Source organism: Stegodyphus dumicola, chromosome 7 (genome assembly GCF_044657685.1).
Source record: "Stegodyphus dumicola isolate Sdum_Otavi_A_Nest chromosome 7, ASM4465768v1".
NCBI lineage: Eukaryota > Metazoa > Arthropoda > Arachnida > Araneae > Eresidae > Stegodyphus > Stegodyphus dumicola.
In genome coordinates this window covers 61,540,728-61,554,108 of record NC_140774.1, presented here as the reverse complement: position 1 = coordinate 61,554,108, position 13,381 = coordinate 61,540,728, and the positions used below count along the sequence as shown (strand labels likewise).

Genomic DNA, 13,381 nt, shown 5'->3' with positions numbered 1-13,381 from the left:
ATTGTTAAGATCCATTCCCACGGTAATATTGCTGAAAACAGATAGATCAACTCCATTTCACATTCCGGCGAATGAGCTGTCTATATGGGAGTTTTTCGTGGTTCCCTTCCCAAGAAAAGATGCATACTTTTATAACATGTAAAAATACAACCAGGATCTCTTGAAGTGAGGCTGGTAACATTAGCAAAATTGAACTGGGTTTATGGATGAAAAAAAAAAGCATTAAAAAAGGTATGACATATTGTTTCGTATATGATACTTTTTGGAAGTATAAATGAGATCATAAAGATATTTTCGATTTCATAAAAATTCCGAAGATTTATATAATACCTTCTTATTTAATGAATCAGTAACTGAAACTGAAAATGGCACTTGCATAAGGATGCCAATAATCAGTTTCAAGGAGAAACTGAGCTTCCGTTTGTGTACTTTTACCTCTTGCTGCAGCACCGTTATGAAGGCATCCCACTTTGATTGCAGCCTCGCCTCATGATAAAATTCATTGAATTACCTAAAAAAATGTTGTTCAGCATTCTAACCGTTACGTAGCCAGAGACTGTTCCTGCCACTGGGGGAACTTTAAATATATTTCCTCGAAAATTCATTCTTCAACATTTTCAAAAGTTTATTGAGGTCATTATGTTTTAATTGAAAATGATTCATGCAGGTTTTATCCTTTTAAATAAACTGAATTTTAAAATAAATCTTTCATGCGATAACAAAAAACGTGTAGAACTATGAGACGTAAGTTTTCACATTTTTTCTTAGTACGCACCTTAAAATATATTAATTTAACGATAAATAAAAAATACTGTACTCAGAAAAAACTGAAAACTAACAGCTTCATGAGTAGCTGCCGAAAGATTAAACCGTTGAATACTGGGAGTTCGATCCCAAGCTAATGGTTAGCTGCAGGTTTAGTTTTCAGGCTTTTCCCCTTATGTTAGGTGAATACGAGCCATTTCCCTTAAAATCCTCTGCAAAGGCATCTCTCCTACTAGGCAGATAGCTCTTGCGTGCTTTTCTATATCTGTATAACAACCTGAAAACTAGCAACAAAAGAGAATAAAGTATGAAATCTGCTTATCACACTCCCCGGTAGAGCGGTGTTTGAGACACCAGGGTGCCTAAGCCGAAGGCCTTACCCCTTGTAGAATAGTTTGGTGGCTTTGAATGATGTGATGAAAATAACCAGGCAATCTCCTAGAACAATTGTGCAAACGAAAAACAAAAAAATCATAATTATTAATTCAAACAAGGTACATAAACATTAGTTCTGGAAAGCTGTAATATTAGCTGGCATATTAAGATGATAAAAGCCATCGAGCTGGTACGAACAAGTCCTGTGCATGGTTGAAAGAAAATTTTCATTACTTCTAGTTGCTGATTCGTCGGAGCCAGTCACGTGGGAGGTCACCCTCCCAGAAACTGACCCCGAACGATGCTGCTTGAAAAACCCATAACAGGGACATAGAATAGTGGTATGAAAGACGAGAAATGACAATAAATACTCGAGGACTCTGCATAAATCATAGGTATATCCTTAGAAGTCCTCTAATGCAATCTTCATGAGGTACATAGCAGCTTTAAAACCGCATGAGAGTTTTTCAATAGTTGTTTTAGCTTTTTTGATGCCTTCTATAAAGTAGATAATTTTTTCAATAAACTCATGCATTCTATCTTCTTTGGGCCTGTCAGGGGCTTTGCAGTCTTCAGCAGGGACTTGGTTCAACCTCTTCTTTAGCATTTCACTGTATAGGACCTTCCGGGGAAGTGGTATATTGCCATCAGGTTTTGTAGTCTATCGCAGGAACTCATCAGTTTTGAGGACAAAGTCTGTGCTTCTTCTCGGTACAGGTTTTTTCTCGAACTTCTTCTTATTGACCTCGCATCCACGATAGCTAGCGACGTGATTTTTCCCGCAAAAAAGACAAGTGGGAGTTTCATCCTGATTTTTCGAACAAGTATTACTGCGGTGGTTTTCACCACATTTCCAGCATCGGATTTCGTTGGTACATAAGTGCTGGGAGTGCCCCCACTCCTGGCATCGGAAACACTGCGTCGGTCTCTTCCTGGGGCTGTACTTTTCAATCCTTATGTTAATGCTGAACATACAGTTCAGCTGGTGTATTGCATGGCCTGCATCATTTCTTTTCAATTCGATGAACCATATTAGCAGTTTTTCCAGGTTGTACTTTTTGCTTCGGCAGAATTGCTTGACTTTGAGCACCGGGAACTTTCTTCTTGCTAGATCATTGTAAATTGTTTCTTCATTAATTTTGGTCGGGAGATTTTTCAGAATAACTTTCAGCGGTTTTTCATTCTCAGTCAGATAAGTATGGAAGGGGATTTCATTGGATTTGAGAAATTTCAAGGCATTTTGATAGTCCTCCATTTTCTTGGTATTTACATAAATTAGTTTAACTCTAATGGTCGCCTCGACTTCATCTGTACAAATTTCTCGCAAGTCTCGTTCAACTATTAGCCAGTCTACCAGCTCTTGTTTGAAGACAATCGGGGGTGGCCTTTCTTCCTTGCATTCATTTTCAGGTATCTTCGAAGTTTCATTTAGTGTTTCATATCTGTTATCAGTAGCAATTTCCATCTGGTCAGTATTGGGGGGTTGCCGCGCCGTTTTGCTAGGTGAGGTCCATGGGTTTTCCGTCAGTTTAGCCTTTTCAGACTGTGGCACGTTTTCCGTGGAATTTTGCATTGTTTCTGTGGGAATTCTGCTATCATTGCTCGTATCTTGTATGCTTTTCAAAAGTGCAGCCATTTTATGATCTCGTAACATTTTCAGTATTAATTCATGGTCATCGTCTGGGGATTTAGGTATCGCTTCACGAGTGACTTCAGTCTCAGATAAAGTTTAAAGTTTTCACCTTCTTTTTCTTACTCACCCTCCTAGGTGACTTTATAAAATTATCATGTCGAAGTGGGAACTGTACAGATTTGGTAGAAACCATCGATCAATTCGATTCCATGTCATCATCAGAGGATTCACCTTGTGCCCTAAAAAAGGACATTTTGTTGTACCCAGAGGTACCTGCGAAAATCAAAGATTCACAATAAAAACCTACTCAGAAGACTTAACTGTCCGCCTACGGGACTGGGACAGTTCGCAGTACGAAAAATCAGAAGAGTTCAGAAGTGCGTCTTACACGCTCGGCAGCTACAGCACGAATCTCCTGAGCATGAAATCTGCTTATACAAATATCTCGTTCTTTTATATACGTTTAGAAATACCATACAAAATATTGTGCGCCAATGAAATTATTACAATGTATTCGTTTTTAATACTAACAAAAGTGATGGTTGAAAAGGATATGGCATTTCAAAAGGGAGCACATTTGAAAGCAACTCTTTACCTAAAAAAAAGGTAGATGATTTTTAATCCTGTGTTCAACCGAAAATTTGTTCTAAATGTATTGTGCAGGACCTCCACGAAAGTCAGTAAACGTATGCAGCCACCTGTGGCCAAAACAAAAGTTCGTTTACTCATTCCTTTTCCCCTTTTGAAAATTTGTCTCCATGTGACTAATTTTTCTTTCAAAAATTAAACCTATATTCTGAAGGAGTTTTTATTTTGATAATGTAGAGATTGAAAGAACTGAAATATGTGTGTTTAGAAAAGAAAGGTATCTGCGAGAATCATCCCGTTCGTTATCTAATCACGAACTTCCACATAAGAGGTTTGTATTTCGAATAATATTCATCAATATCAGTTCTCATTATTGATGCTTTCCTTGTTAATTGCTCTTTGTTAATTTCTATGTTATGTGCTTTGCCATGTTAATTGCTCAATTTTTGTTCAAAGTGATCTCATTAAAGATAACAGCTTCTAAAAGAATTCTCGACTTACTTATAAATCATTTTCTATCTTTCATCACAATCTTTTCGATGACATAAAAAACTTAAAGTAAACATATTTCAAAAACAGTTTGTGTTTTTAACTTAAAATTACGGGCCTATTAATCTCTTTAAGCTATATTTCAACTATTAAGAATAACTGTTTTAAATTTTATACCAGAGTCTATCAAACGAAACAGTATCATCTAGTGCATCCACCTTGGTTTAGCACGCAGTGCAATTACCGACATCAGTTACTGTCAATAGAAAGCTCATTTAAAAAGACTTATCCTTAGTTTCAAAGTGCACCTCTTTTCCTGGATATTTTCACCCGTGTATAGTAATGATGTCTTATCTTCAAAACTATTAATAAATTTAAATCCATAACCCACGATTGGCCGAGTAGGTGAAATCATGGTACACTGGTAGTTTAACTGAAGTTCGAATTCCAGCGAAAGAGTTGGGTTTTCGTGATTCCCTCTAAGCGTAATGTGAATATAAGTCTGCTTTCTTTAGAAAACTGTGTATAAAGATTTCTTTCTTCCACTAATCCAGAGTTTCTTAAATTGTGGGTCGCAGGACCTGTCGTCAAAAATTTAGCAATTTTGGTATTCCTTAAACTTATAATTATTTTACAATTACCAAATACGTTTAAATAATGAACCTGAAAATACATAAAGATAAGACAATACAGACAAAGAAAAAATTAAAACATCTCGAAGCAGTTTTTTTTATAACAGAAACTTTCATTTTACTTTAAAAATTAAAGTCAATGATCTGAAACTGATATAGTATATACAAGTGAAGAAACTGATAGCTTCACTCAACGCGTGTGTTGGGTTTGTGCAATGCTTATGGGGTCCCACAAAATGTTCGTAAATATTAGGGGGTTCCCATGCCCAAAAAGTTTTAAGAAACTCTGCATTAATCAAAAAGTCACATGCTTTCCCATATTCGACTAAAGAAATAAATTTCCATATTGTTATCACATTAATTCATTCCGGTCCCAATAAAAATGCTACTTTCACCTTGGCTTAACATCTTTCAGTATCAAAGCCTTCTTCAGTATTCAAATTGAAGCTCAATCCATTACTTGCACATTACCTAAGTAACACATTCATTCATATTACTTTTCAAAAGTACGCATTAGTATCAGTAGCGTATTTAGAAGTCTTGGGTCCCTATGCAAAAACTTTTCTTGAGCCCACCCCCCAAAATTTAGGTACTCATAAAAAAAATTTTAAAAAATAGAGGTTTTAGATTTTAACGGCCATCCAGAAGAGTTTTTTATGCTCTCGCGCTGAACGCGTAGTCTACCAGTCTGCTGTCGCACTCCTGCTAACTGGACTTTTTTTTTTTTTTTTTTTTTTTTTGTCTTTTTTACTCGTAGCTTTATTATTAAGCATCGTTTTCTTCGCATTTACGCTACATACAGTTCAACACCAAAATCACAAAATTTTTAAAAGCTGAATAGCAGAACATGTTTAGAATCCCTGATGCAGCGTTAAGTGTTGCCGTACATTTTTATATTCGTTTCAGTTTTTTCTCAGTTCATTATATCAACATTCAGTTTTCTCGACAAGATGGCTACCTTTTTGTGTGTATGTGTATGTGTCTTTTCATTATTAACTTTTTATCCGTTTTGTTTATTATTTAAGTAGGTATCAATTTCATCTCACTTACGTAAAATTCAGTTCAACGACAAAATCACAATATATTTAAAAAGCAGTATATTTTTAGAATTTCAGGTAGAGTGTTTGAGCTTGCCATACATACTGATTGGTGCATTATAAATTGAAAATGGAATATTTCTCTACAACAGGGATATCAAACTCATAGGTACACTTGGGCCAAACAAACAAGGTTTAACTTAAGGCGGGCCGCAAAAAAAAAAAAAATAAAAAATAAAAAATAAAATCAATATGTATAGAAACGTAGATTTATTTCGAATAATACAATAATAAACATATATATATATTTATATAGAAAAGAACAAGAAAATTTAATGTTTACGTCCTGATACTTACCATCTCTTCTCTGCTATTGTCTTTCCTATTTCGGGAGAAATTTTGTTTCCAGTGATAACTTTCAACGCTGACCCAAGGTGAGCATCATTAATACGGTTTCTAATAGGAGACTTATTACCTTTCATGACTGAAAATAACTGCTCGCACCGATAAGTGCTACCAAACATGGAAATAATTTCATATGCGAATTTTCGAGTATTTTCAAACCTAGCTGGTAAATATTTGTAAAATTCAGGCATGCCCACTTCAATGAATTTTGCTTTCAAATTTGAGTTGCATTGAATCTCGATCACCTCCATTTGCATATGGCTGGGTACTGAGTCAATACTAATTGAGAAAAACGAAGAAAACAAAAAAAATTTGTCTTTGAGGGAACTAAAATCATTAAACCTCGTTTGAAATTCAGTTGTTAAATTTGCAATTTTTTCTGCGTATTTTTGATACGAACAAGTATCATCTAAACTTGATTTGTTCATGCTGCATGTCAGAAAGTGCGTCAAATCTTCATTTTTAAGTTGTTTTTCCCAAAGAACTAGTTGACATTTGAATGCTTTAATTATGTCAAACATGTTCGTAATGATATGATCTTTTTCTTGTAACGATAAATTTAAATCGGTTAAGTGTTTGGTTATATCAACCAAGAAAGATAAATCTTGTATCCATATTGGATCGTAAAACAAACTTAGGTCTTGATTTTTCGTTTTTAAAAACTGACATATTTCTTCTTTCAAATCCCAGAATTGTTTGAGAATCTTGAGCAAGATAACCAACGTACCTCGGTATAGTAGGACAAACCCGAATATTCACTATCTAACTCACTTAAGAAAGCAGTGAATTGACGCTGATTTAAACCTCGAGATCTTATAAAATTTATAACTTTTTTTATATATGACAAAACATTCTCCATATTTATTACTTTCGTGCATAGAACTTCTTGATGTATAATACAATGCATATGATGAATGTTTGAACCATGAATTTCACTAAGTTTTTTTCTTAGTAATGCTACGAAGCCCTTGTTTTTCCCGGTCATTGATGGAGCGCCATCTGTAGCTACAGAATTTAATTTTGCCAAAGGTAGATTGTATTTCTGCAGAAGTCCAAAAACACAAGTAAATATATCTTCTCCTGTGGTAGTACCAGGCATCGGTATTAGTTCCAGTAATTCCTCAAAAATGTTGAAATTCTTGTCACAAGAACGAAGAAACACTGCTAATTGAGCTTTGCCACTAATGTCCGTGCTCTCGTCACAGGCAATGGAGAAACTTTCGAAACTAGATGATTTTGCTTTGATCTGATCACTTAAATTCGCGGCTAAATCAGTAACTCTTTCCGCAACTGTATTTCGAGACAATGAAATTGATTGAAAGGCCTTCACATTTCCAGGACAAACAATTTCTCCAGCTTTCATTAGGCATTCCTTGATGAAATCACCGTCAGTAAAAGGCTTCGAATGTTTAGCTATCAACTCGGACAAGACGTAGCTTGCATGTACCGCCGCTTCACTTTCTTGCAATACTTTACTAAACATGGACTGTTGCTTTTTCACTCCTAACTTGAGCTCATTCAACTTTTCTTCTCTCATTAATCCTTTGTAATTGTTATATTTCAATTTGTGTTGTTCGTAATGACGTTTAATATTATATAACTTTGGTACATTAATAGTATTATTACATATCAAGCAGATTATTTTATCTTTTATTTCACAGCAAAAATATTCTAATTCTCATTTTACTTGGAATATTCTATGTTCGTCAGCGATTTTTCGTTTAATTTTACTACCACGTGGTTTTGATATAGACATACTAAATACAAAGGGCTGGAATAAACACGGTTAACGTTAAAAAGTTAACAAAAATTTATTCTTTCCACAAGAGATAAATCAAAATGCTGAAATATTTCCCCAAAAATATTCTAACAATATCACAAAATGTCAAGCGTTTAGCAAAAATCAATTCAAAACGGAGAAACTAATTCTGTCTCACAGCGAAATCGCTACAAATCAATCACAGCATTAAGTAAACAAACAGTTCGCTAGAACTACAGCTACTACTGAGATGAGTTGTTTGTTCTCGGCTTTTATAAGCTTTATAATTAATTTCTTGAATATACTGGAAACATCTATAAATATCTGGATTTTTGTGGATGGCAACAGCAATTACGAGATATTTATTTAATAGGTATTAAATGCATGTGCTGTTCTATTTTTAACCTTCCAACGCAGCTGTCTTTTCAAAAATCGTCTGCGTTGCTAAGGACACATGAAGCAAATCTAATTACAATTCTAAATAAAAAAAACTAAATAAATAAATAACTATGAAATCCGTAACAATATGAATTAAGTAATAATTAATAATAAAGCAAAGTGCATGTGCATGCATGCACCAATATATCGTACAAAACTATGATTGGAAAACAGAGACCATGAGTTCGGCCACATTCGGCTATCGGGGGATGCATACAAGTTCTGAGTGCACGTGTCCCTCAAAAGCCGAAGTTAGCTGAACGCAAGCTACTCACATGCATTTGTAATTTAAGTAGTGTGTGTGTTAGCTCGCTGTGAGTAATCTAACAACACTGAATAAATTATCGTTACTTACTTAGCAGTAAACATTTCATTTTTTTCTTCGTCGATATGTTATTTTATTATTATATACACTGACTACCAATAAGTATTTGGACACCTGTGATAGAAAAGAAAAACTAACTTTATTCAAAATCAATAGTTGGTAGAGCCTCCACGAGAGGTAATTACAGCGTGGACCCTCCGGGGCATACTTTCCACAAGTCTTTGAATGACAGCTAGTGGTATTTTCTTCCACTCGGCAGAAGGTGATTAATAGGTTTTATTTGTTCCTCCCAATTAAGATGAGGAATTATTAATACCCTAAACAATTTTTCCCAAGATGGAATAACCATTTTAATAATTTTTTTATTTCTTATAATAATTTTTATATATATCTGGTTGTAACGAAAGTCTTCTGCCAGAAAGCGTTCTTAATAAAGTTATTAGAAAAAAAAAAATGTGAAAGCAGTATCTTTAGTGCAGGTAGTAGTAATAACTGCCCAAATCTATGATTTTCTGTCAAGGTTTTGGTAGTTTTTTAGTCTTTTGCTCACAAACTTGGTGGTGGCGAGTCCAAAAACAGATCAACCTCATTTCAGATGTCCTATGCAGAATAGAAGATAGCACCAGCAAGATGTAGCTGTAGAAGTGAAAAAAAAGGTAGAAGTCCAAAGGAGCAATGTTGGACTGTATGGTGGGTATGGCAAAATATTCCACTTGAGTCCGTGCAAAGTCCAGCCTGTGAATGCAGACATATGTCATCTTATATTATCTTGATGGAACATTACCTTTCTGCACCGGAACTGAGTTTGACTTTTTTTCTTGATAGCAACATCAACATCAACATGGACTAGCATCTTGCCGTACACCTTACTGTCGAGAGCTTTACCTTTTTCCAGATACTCTTCAGGGTAATACTGTTATAAATTGATTGCTTGTGCCTTTAGGTGGCGCTCCGAACGTCTTGTCTCTGTGGATATTCTGTAACTTAACTTAAAGTTTGATGGAAGAACAAAGATGTTAAGCCTAATAATGATGAAGGCATGTGCCTAATAATAACGCTTGTAACTATTGTATTATATTGTAAATAAAACATGTGTGTATTAATAACGAAATGGAATGATCACTTACCTCTGGAACTGATACTCTCTGATAGTAACCGGAATTAGTTGCTACAAATACTGTGGCAATCACACCACATACAAAAGCATGATATTTTTGTTATACAAATTGTGCTTTGTTATGCTACCGATGGGCTCAACGGGCATAGACCAACCCCTTTTTCGACCTGTGCTGTTGAAGTAAATCCACTTTTTATCACAAGTGATGATCTGTTCCAGAATTTCATCCTTGCATTCATATTCAAGCAGATTAGTTAGCTGCCCCAAACATGTCTGACCTTATCTGCTTGAGTCAGCTCATGCAGCACCCAGCAATTGAACTTGTATATCAAGTTTATGTGATGCATAGCACGACTAATGGACAAGCCAGTAACATCTAACTTCCTAGCAAGATCTCAAGTGTTTGCATACTGGTCTTTTTTCATAAGTTCTCACAGGTGAGCCTCATCCACATTAGTATTCTGACCAGAACGATCTGCTTTTTGAATGTCATAGTCCTTGTTTTTGAACTTTCAGTACCAAACCTGCACAGTATCATATGATACAACATTAGTACCTAAAGCTGTAAACGTGATTTGGTGACATTCTATAGCTGACTTTTTGCAACACAACTGAAAGTAGATGATAGTTATAATCTGGTTACATAATAGTTATGTTTCAGACACCTTGTACTTAATGATAGCGACATTTTTTTACAAGTTTCACAACACAGTGTTCTAAAGCAAGTCTTGTTCTTTCAAATACCAAAAGTTGTTGAACAAAATATGATTAAACACACCAACACGAACACCCGATATTTATATACTATATATAACATATATACTAGTTTCGCAAATGCTGCTCCACTCTCCAAATACAAAAATAGTTTGGTAAGTTAAATTAAAACTTACTATTTGCTTGCCTTTTTAGTATTATTTATGTATTTTTTTACAGATTGTATATAGTTTATTTTGATTTAGATGCATGATTCGTGTCATGGAAGTTTTCAAGTAGGCAAGGGTTTCTAAATAACTTTGGTTTTCTACTCTTTTTACATTAACAATTTACATTTAATTATTATTTTGATTCTGGTCAGATTGAGTCAAATTTCTTCATTTTACAAATAAGTATAAATCTGAGAAATTGATTGAATTACTGAACACAAATTATGTTATGGATGCAGTATCATATTCTGTATTAATAAGTAAGAATTTAGTTATACATCCTAGCATTACTCATTCTCTGTTTTAGTGATACTATAATAACTGAAGTAAATAAAAAAGAAGAATGTTTACAGTAGTCCTTCAAGGTATTGAAATATATTTAGCAAAAGGTCTTTTCAACTACTAAAGTTTTTAGTTTAATGGAATTTGGATGTTAATTTTGTTAGTTCAGAAGAAAAAAGCAAAGTTATATTTTAAAAAGTGCAAAACACTTATGTAAAATTCTTGAAATTAACTAACTAAGCTGATTTAATTTTGTAAGTGCTGATGAGAGTAAATGTACAGATGACAAACATGTCTATCTCCTGAATATTTTAACTATTTTTATAATGAACTTGTAAAATATCATCATATAAAATTTTCAAAAATCATATCTGTTTTGAAATGATGTCATTAACCAAGAGAGAACAGGTATTAATCCAAGAATAAATGGTACATCATAAATCTTATATCACTGCAAGTCAGTTTTTTTAGAGTTAATAGTACCGTTATTATATTAACATCACTGTGGATAGTATTTAAAAAATTAAATTTAAAACACTATATGAAATTTTTTAAAAAAAATTAGGTACATGTATTCCTTAATGTTTAATAGTGTATATTTTTCAGTTTATTTTTAAATATTTATTCATTAATTGCTTTACTTTGTGAATAGTATTTCTTAAAAATTCAATTAAAATTCTGCTAAAAATATGTGAAGTGCCGCCACCTTTCAGAAGAACTACCATCTATTATTTTGCTGTGTTTCTAGAAATGAGTGAAGCAACTGAAAGGAGAAATAGGCATTTTGAAACAGGCCTTGTAATATATAGTACATGGTGGGATGTAAAGGAAAAATAATGTCTGCTGGTTTGGGCAACCTTTAAAGACATATTTTTTATTTATGAATACAATAAATATTTGCAAGTATTAAATAAAAAATTTTTTACTTTTTAATTTCTGGAGTCATCTTAATTTTGAAATTATGGTGTTTCTTTTGCTCTCAGCATTTAAAATAAGATGAGTTTATTTTAAGCATAATGAACCTACAATGAGAAAATGTTTCAAAAAGTTCAAATTATGAAATCCGTTTCCACTTTTTAACAGTTTTTCAAATTGTATCCAGTTTTTAAGAAGGCAGAAAATAACTCTGAGTAAAGAAAGAAATTTATAAATTAGTATTTCATGCAAAAGTTAAATAAGACTGGGTTGTATTTTCATTTGCTTAGTTTGGTGATTCAAGAAAAAATTTAGGCTAATCCGTCAAAGCAGTTAGAATCTTCATTATTGTAACAGAACATTGCAGATAATCAGAAATGGAGATGGAAACAAAATTTACAAGCTTAATGAATAGTGAATAAGGTTAGAAAATTATTTACTAGAATCAAACAGTTTTAAAAATGCTCACGAATGTCAGATACACTTTATAGATTTTAGCTGATTCTAAACCTCAGTACTACACTTGCACTTACCTTAGGCAACAGATTTCCTTTCCATTAAGATCAAGATAGGTGTGATCTATAAATTTTTACATCTTAAAATTATATCATGGCAAAAATATATGAAAATTTCTTGAGCTTTTGAGGATCTGTCTAATATATAAGCTAAATATTATCATATTGTGTTATCAATTCATTTCCAGCGAGCAGCAGAAAGTGAACAAAATTCTGTAGTTCTAACTATTAATCTTTATATTCATAATGTTAAATTTGCATGGCAATTTGAATATTTTTAAGTTATGATACCTTGTTAGAGTGTAGCCATGATGTCATCCTATGGACGCCTGTTTTAACCAAGTATTATAATCTTTGTCTTTCTATTTGCCAGTACGATTTATAATAGTAACCAATTTAAATGGTGCATTTTATAAATAAAAATATCCATGAGATTCAACAAAATATTATATTACATGTAAAAATTGTGTTGCTTTTAAGTTACATTTGATGATAAATTTTAATAAGCAAGCAACCACATGCAATGATTACTGTTTTTGCTGTATCTCTCAGGTGTGCCGTTACTTGTGTCCATGGCTATTGTTCAGATGCTCCAGATTTTAAATGCATATGTGATCTAGGGTGGACAGGAGAAGACTGCAGTATAAACTGTGGATGTAACAACCACAGTACATGCAGTAAAGGTATTGGAAAATGTGATAAATGCCAAGATAGGACTGAAGGCAAGTTCTGTGAAAAATGCAGGTAATTTTATTTGCCCGTATTTATAACTGGGATTAAGTCTCAACTGTAGATGAACTTGTCATGAGATAACTGTAGAAACTATGGTTAAAATTTCAATATATTGCACAGCCCTGCATTACCAGAAATATATGTAAATATGGTTGTGTGGAAATCATTTTGTTGCATATAAAAGTTAATATTCTTCTTTTGGGGGGGGGTTGTTATTGTTGATTGTTTGTAATTTTTCATTAAATATTTTTAATTATTAATCAGCATATTCAAAATAATATTTCATTGTGGTGCTTAAATTTTTATTTACTTTTTAATTTTCGTTTTTATTTTAAAGCCTTTATATTGAGTGTCTTTTTTAAAACTTTATTTTGTTTTAGAATTAGTAAGGATCATTTTGTGTTCGAAAATTGCTTTCTTTTGAATTTGATATTGTTAAAATAAATGTTGA

General features: G+C 33.2%; 1 protein-coding gene across 1 annotated transcript in view; it reads left to right on the top strand.

Moving 5' to 3' along the window:
* Positions 1-13,381, top strand: part of Megf8 (multiple EGF like domains 8) — a 251,267-nt gene that overhangs the window by 109,522 nt on the left and 128,364 nt on the right. The window contains exon 16 of the mRNA XM_085820327.1: positions 12,751-12,942. Coding sequence (XP_085676453.1) covers positions 12,751-12,942 — 192 coding nt within the window. The remainder of the gene's footprint in view (positions 1-12,750; positions 12,943-13,381) is intronic.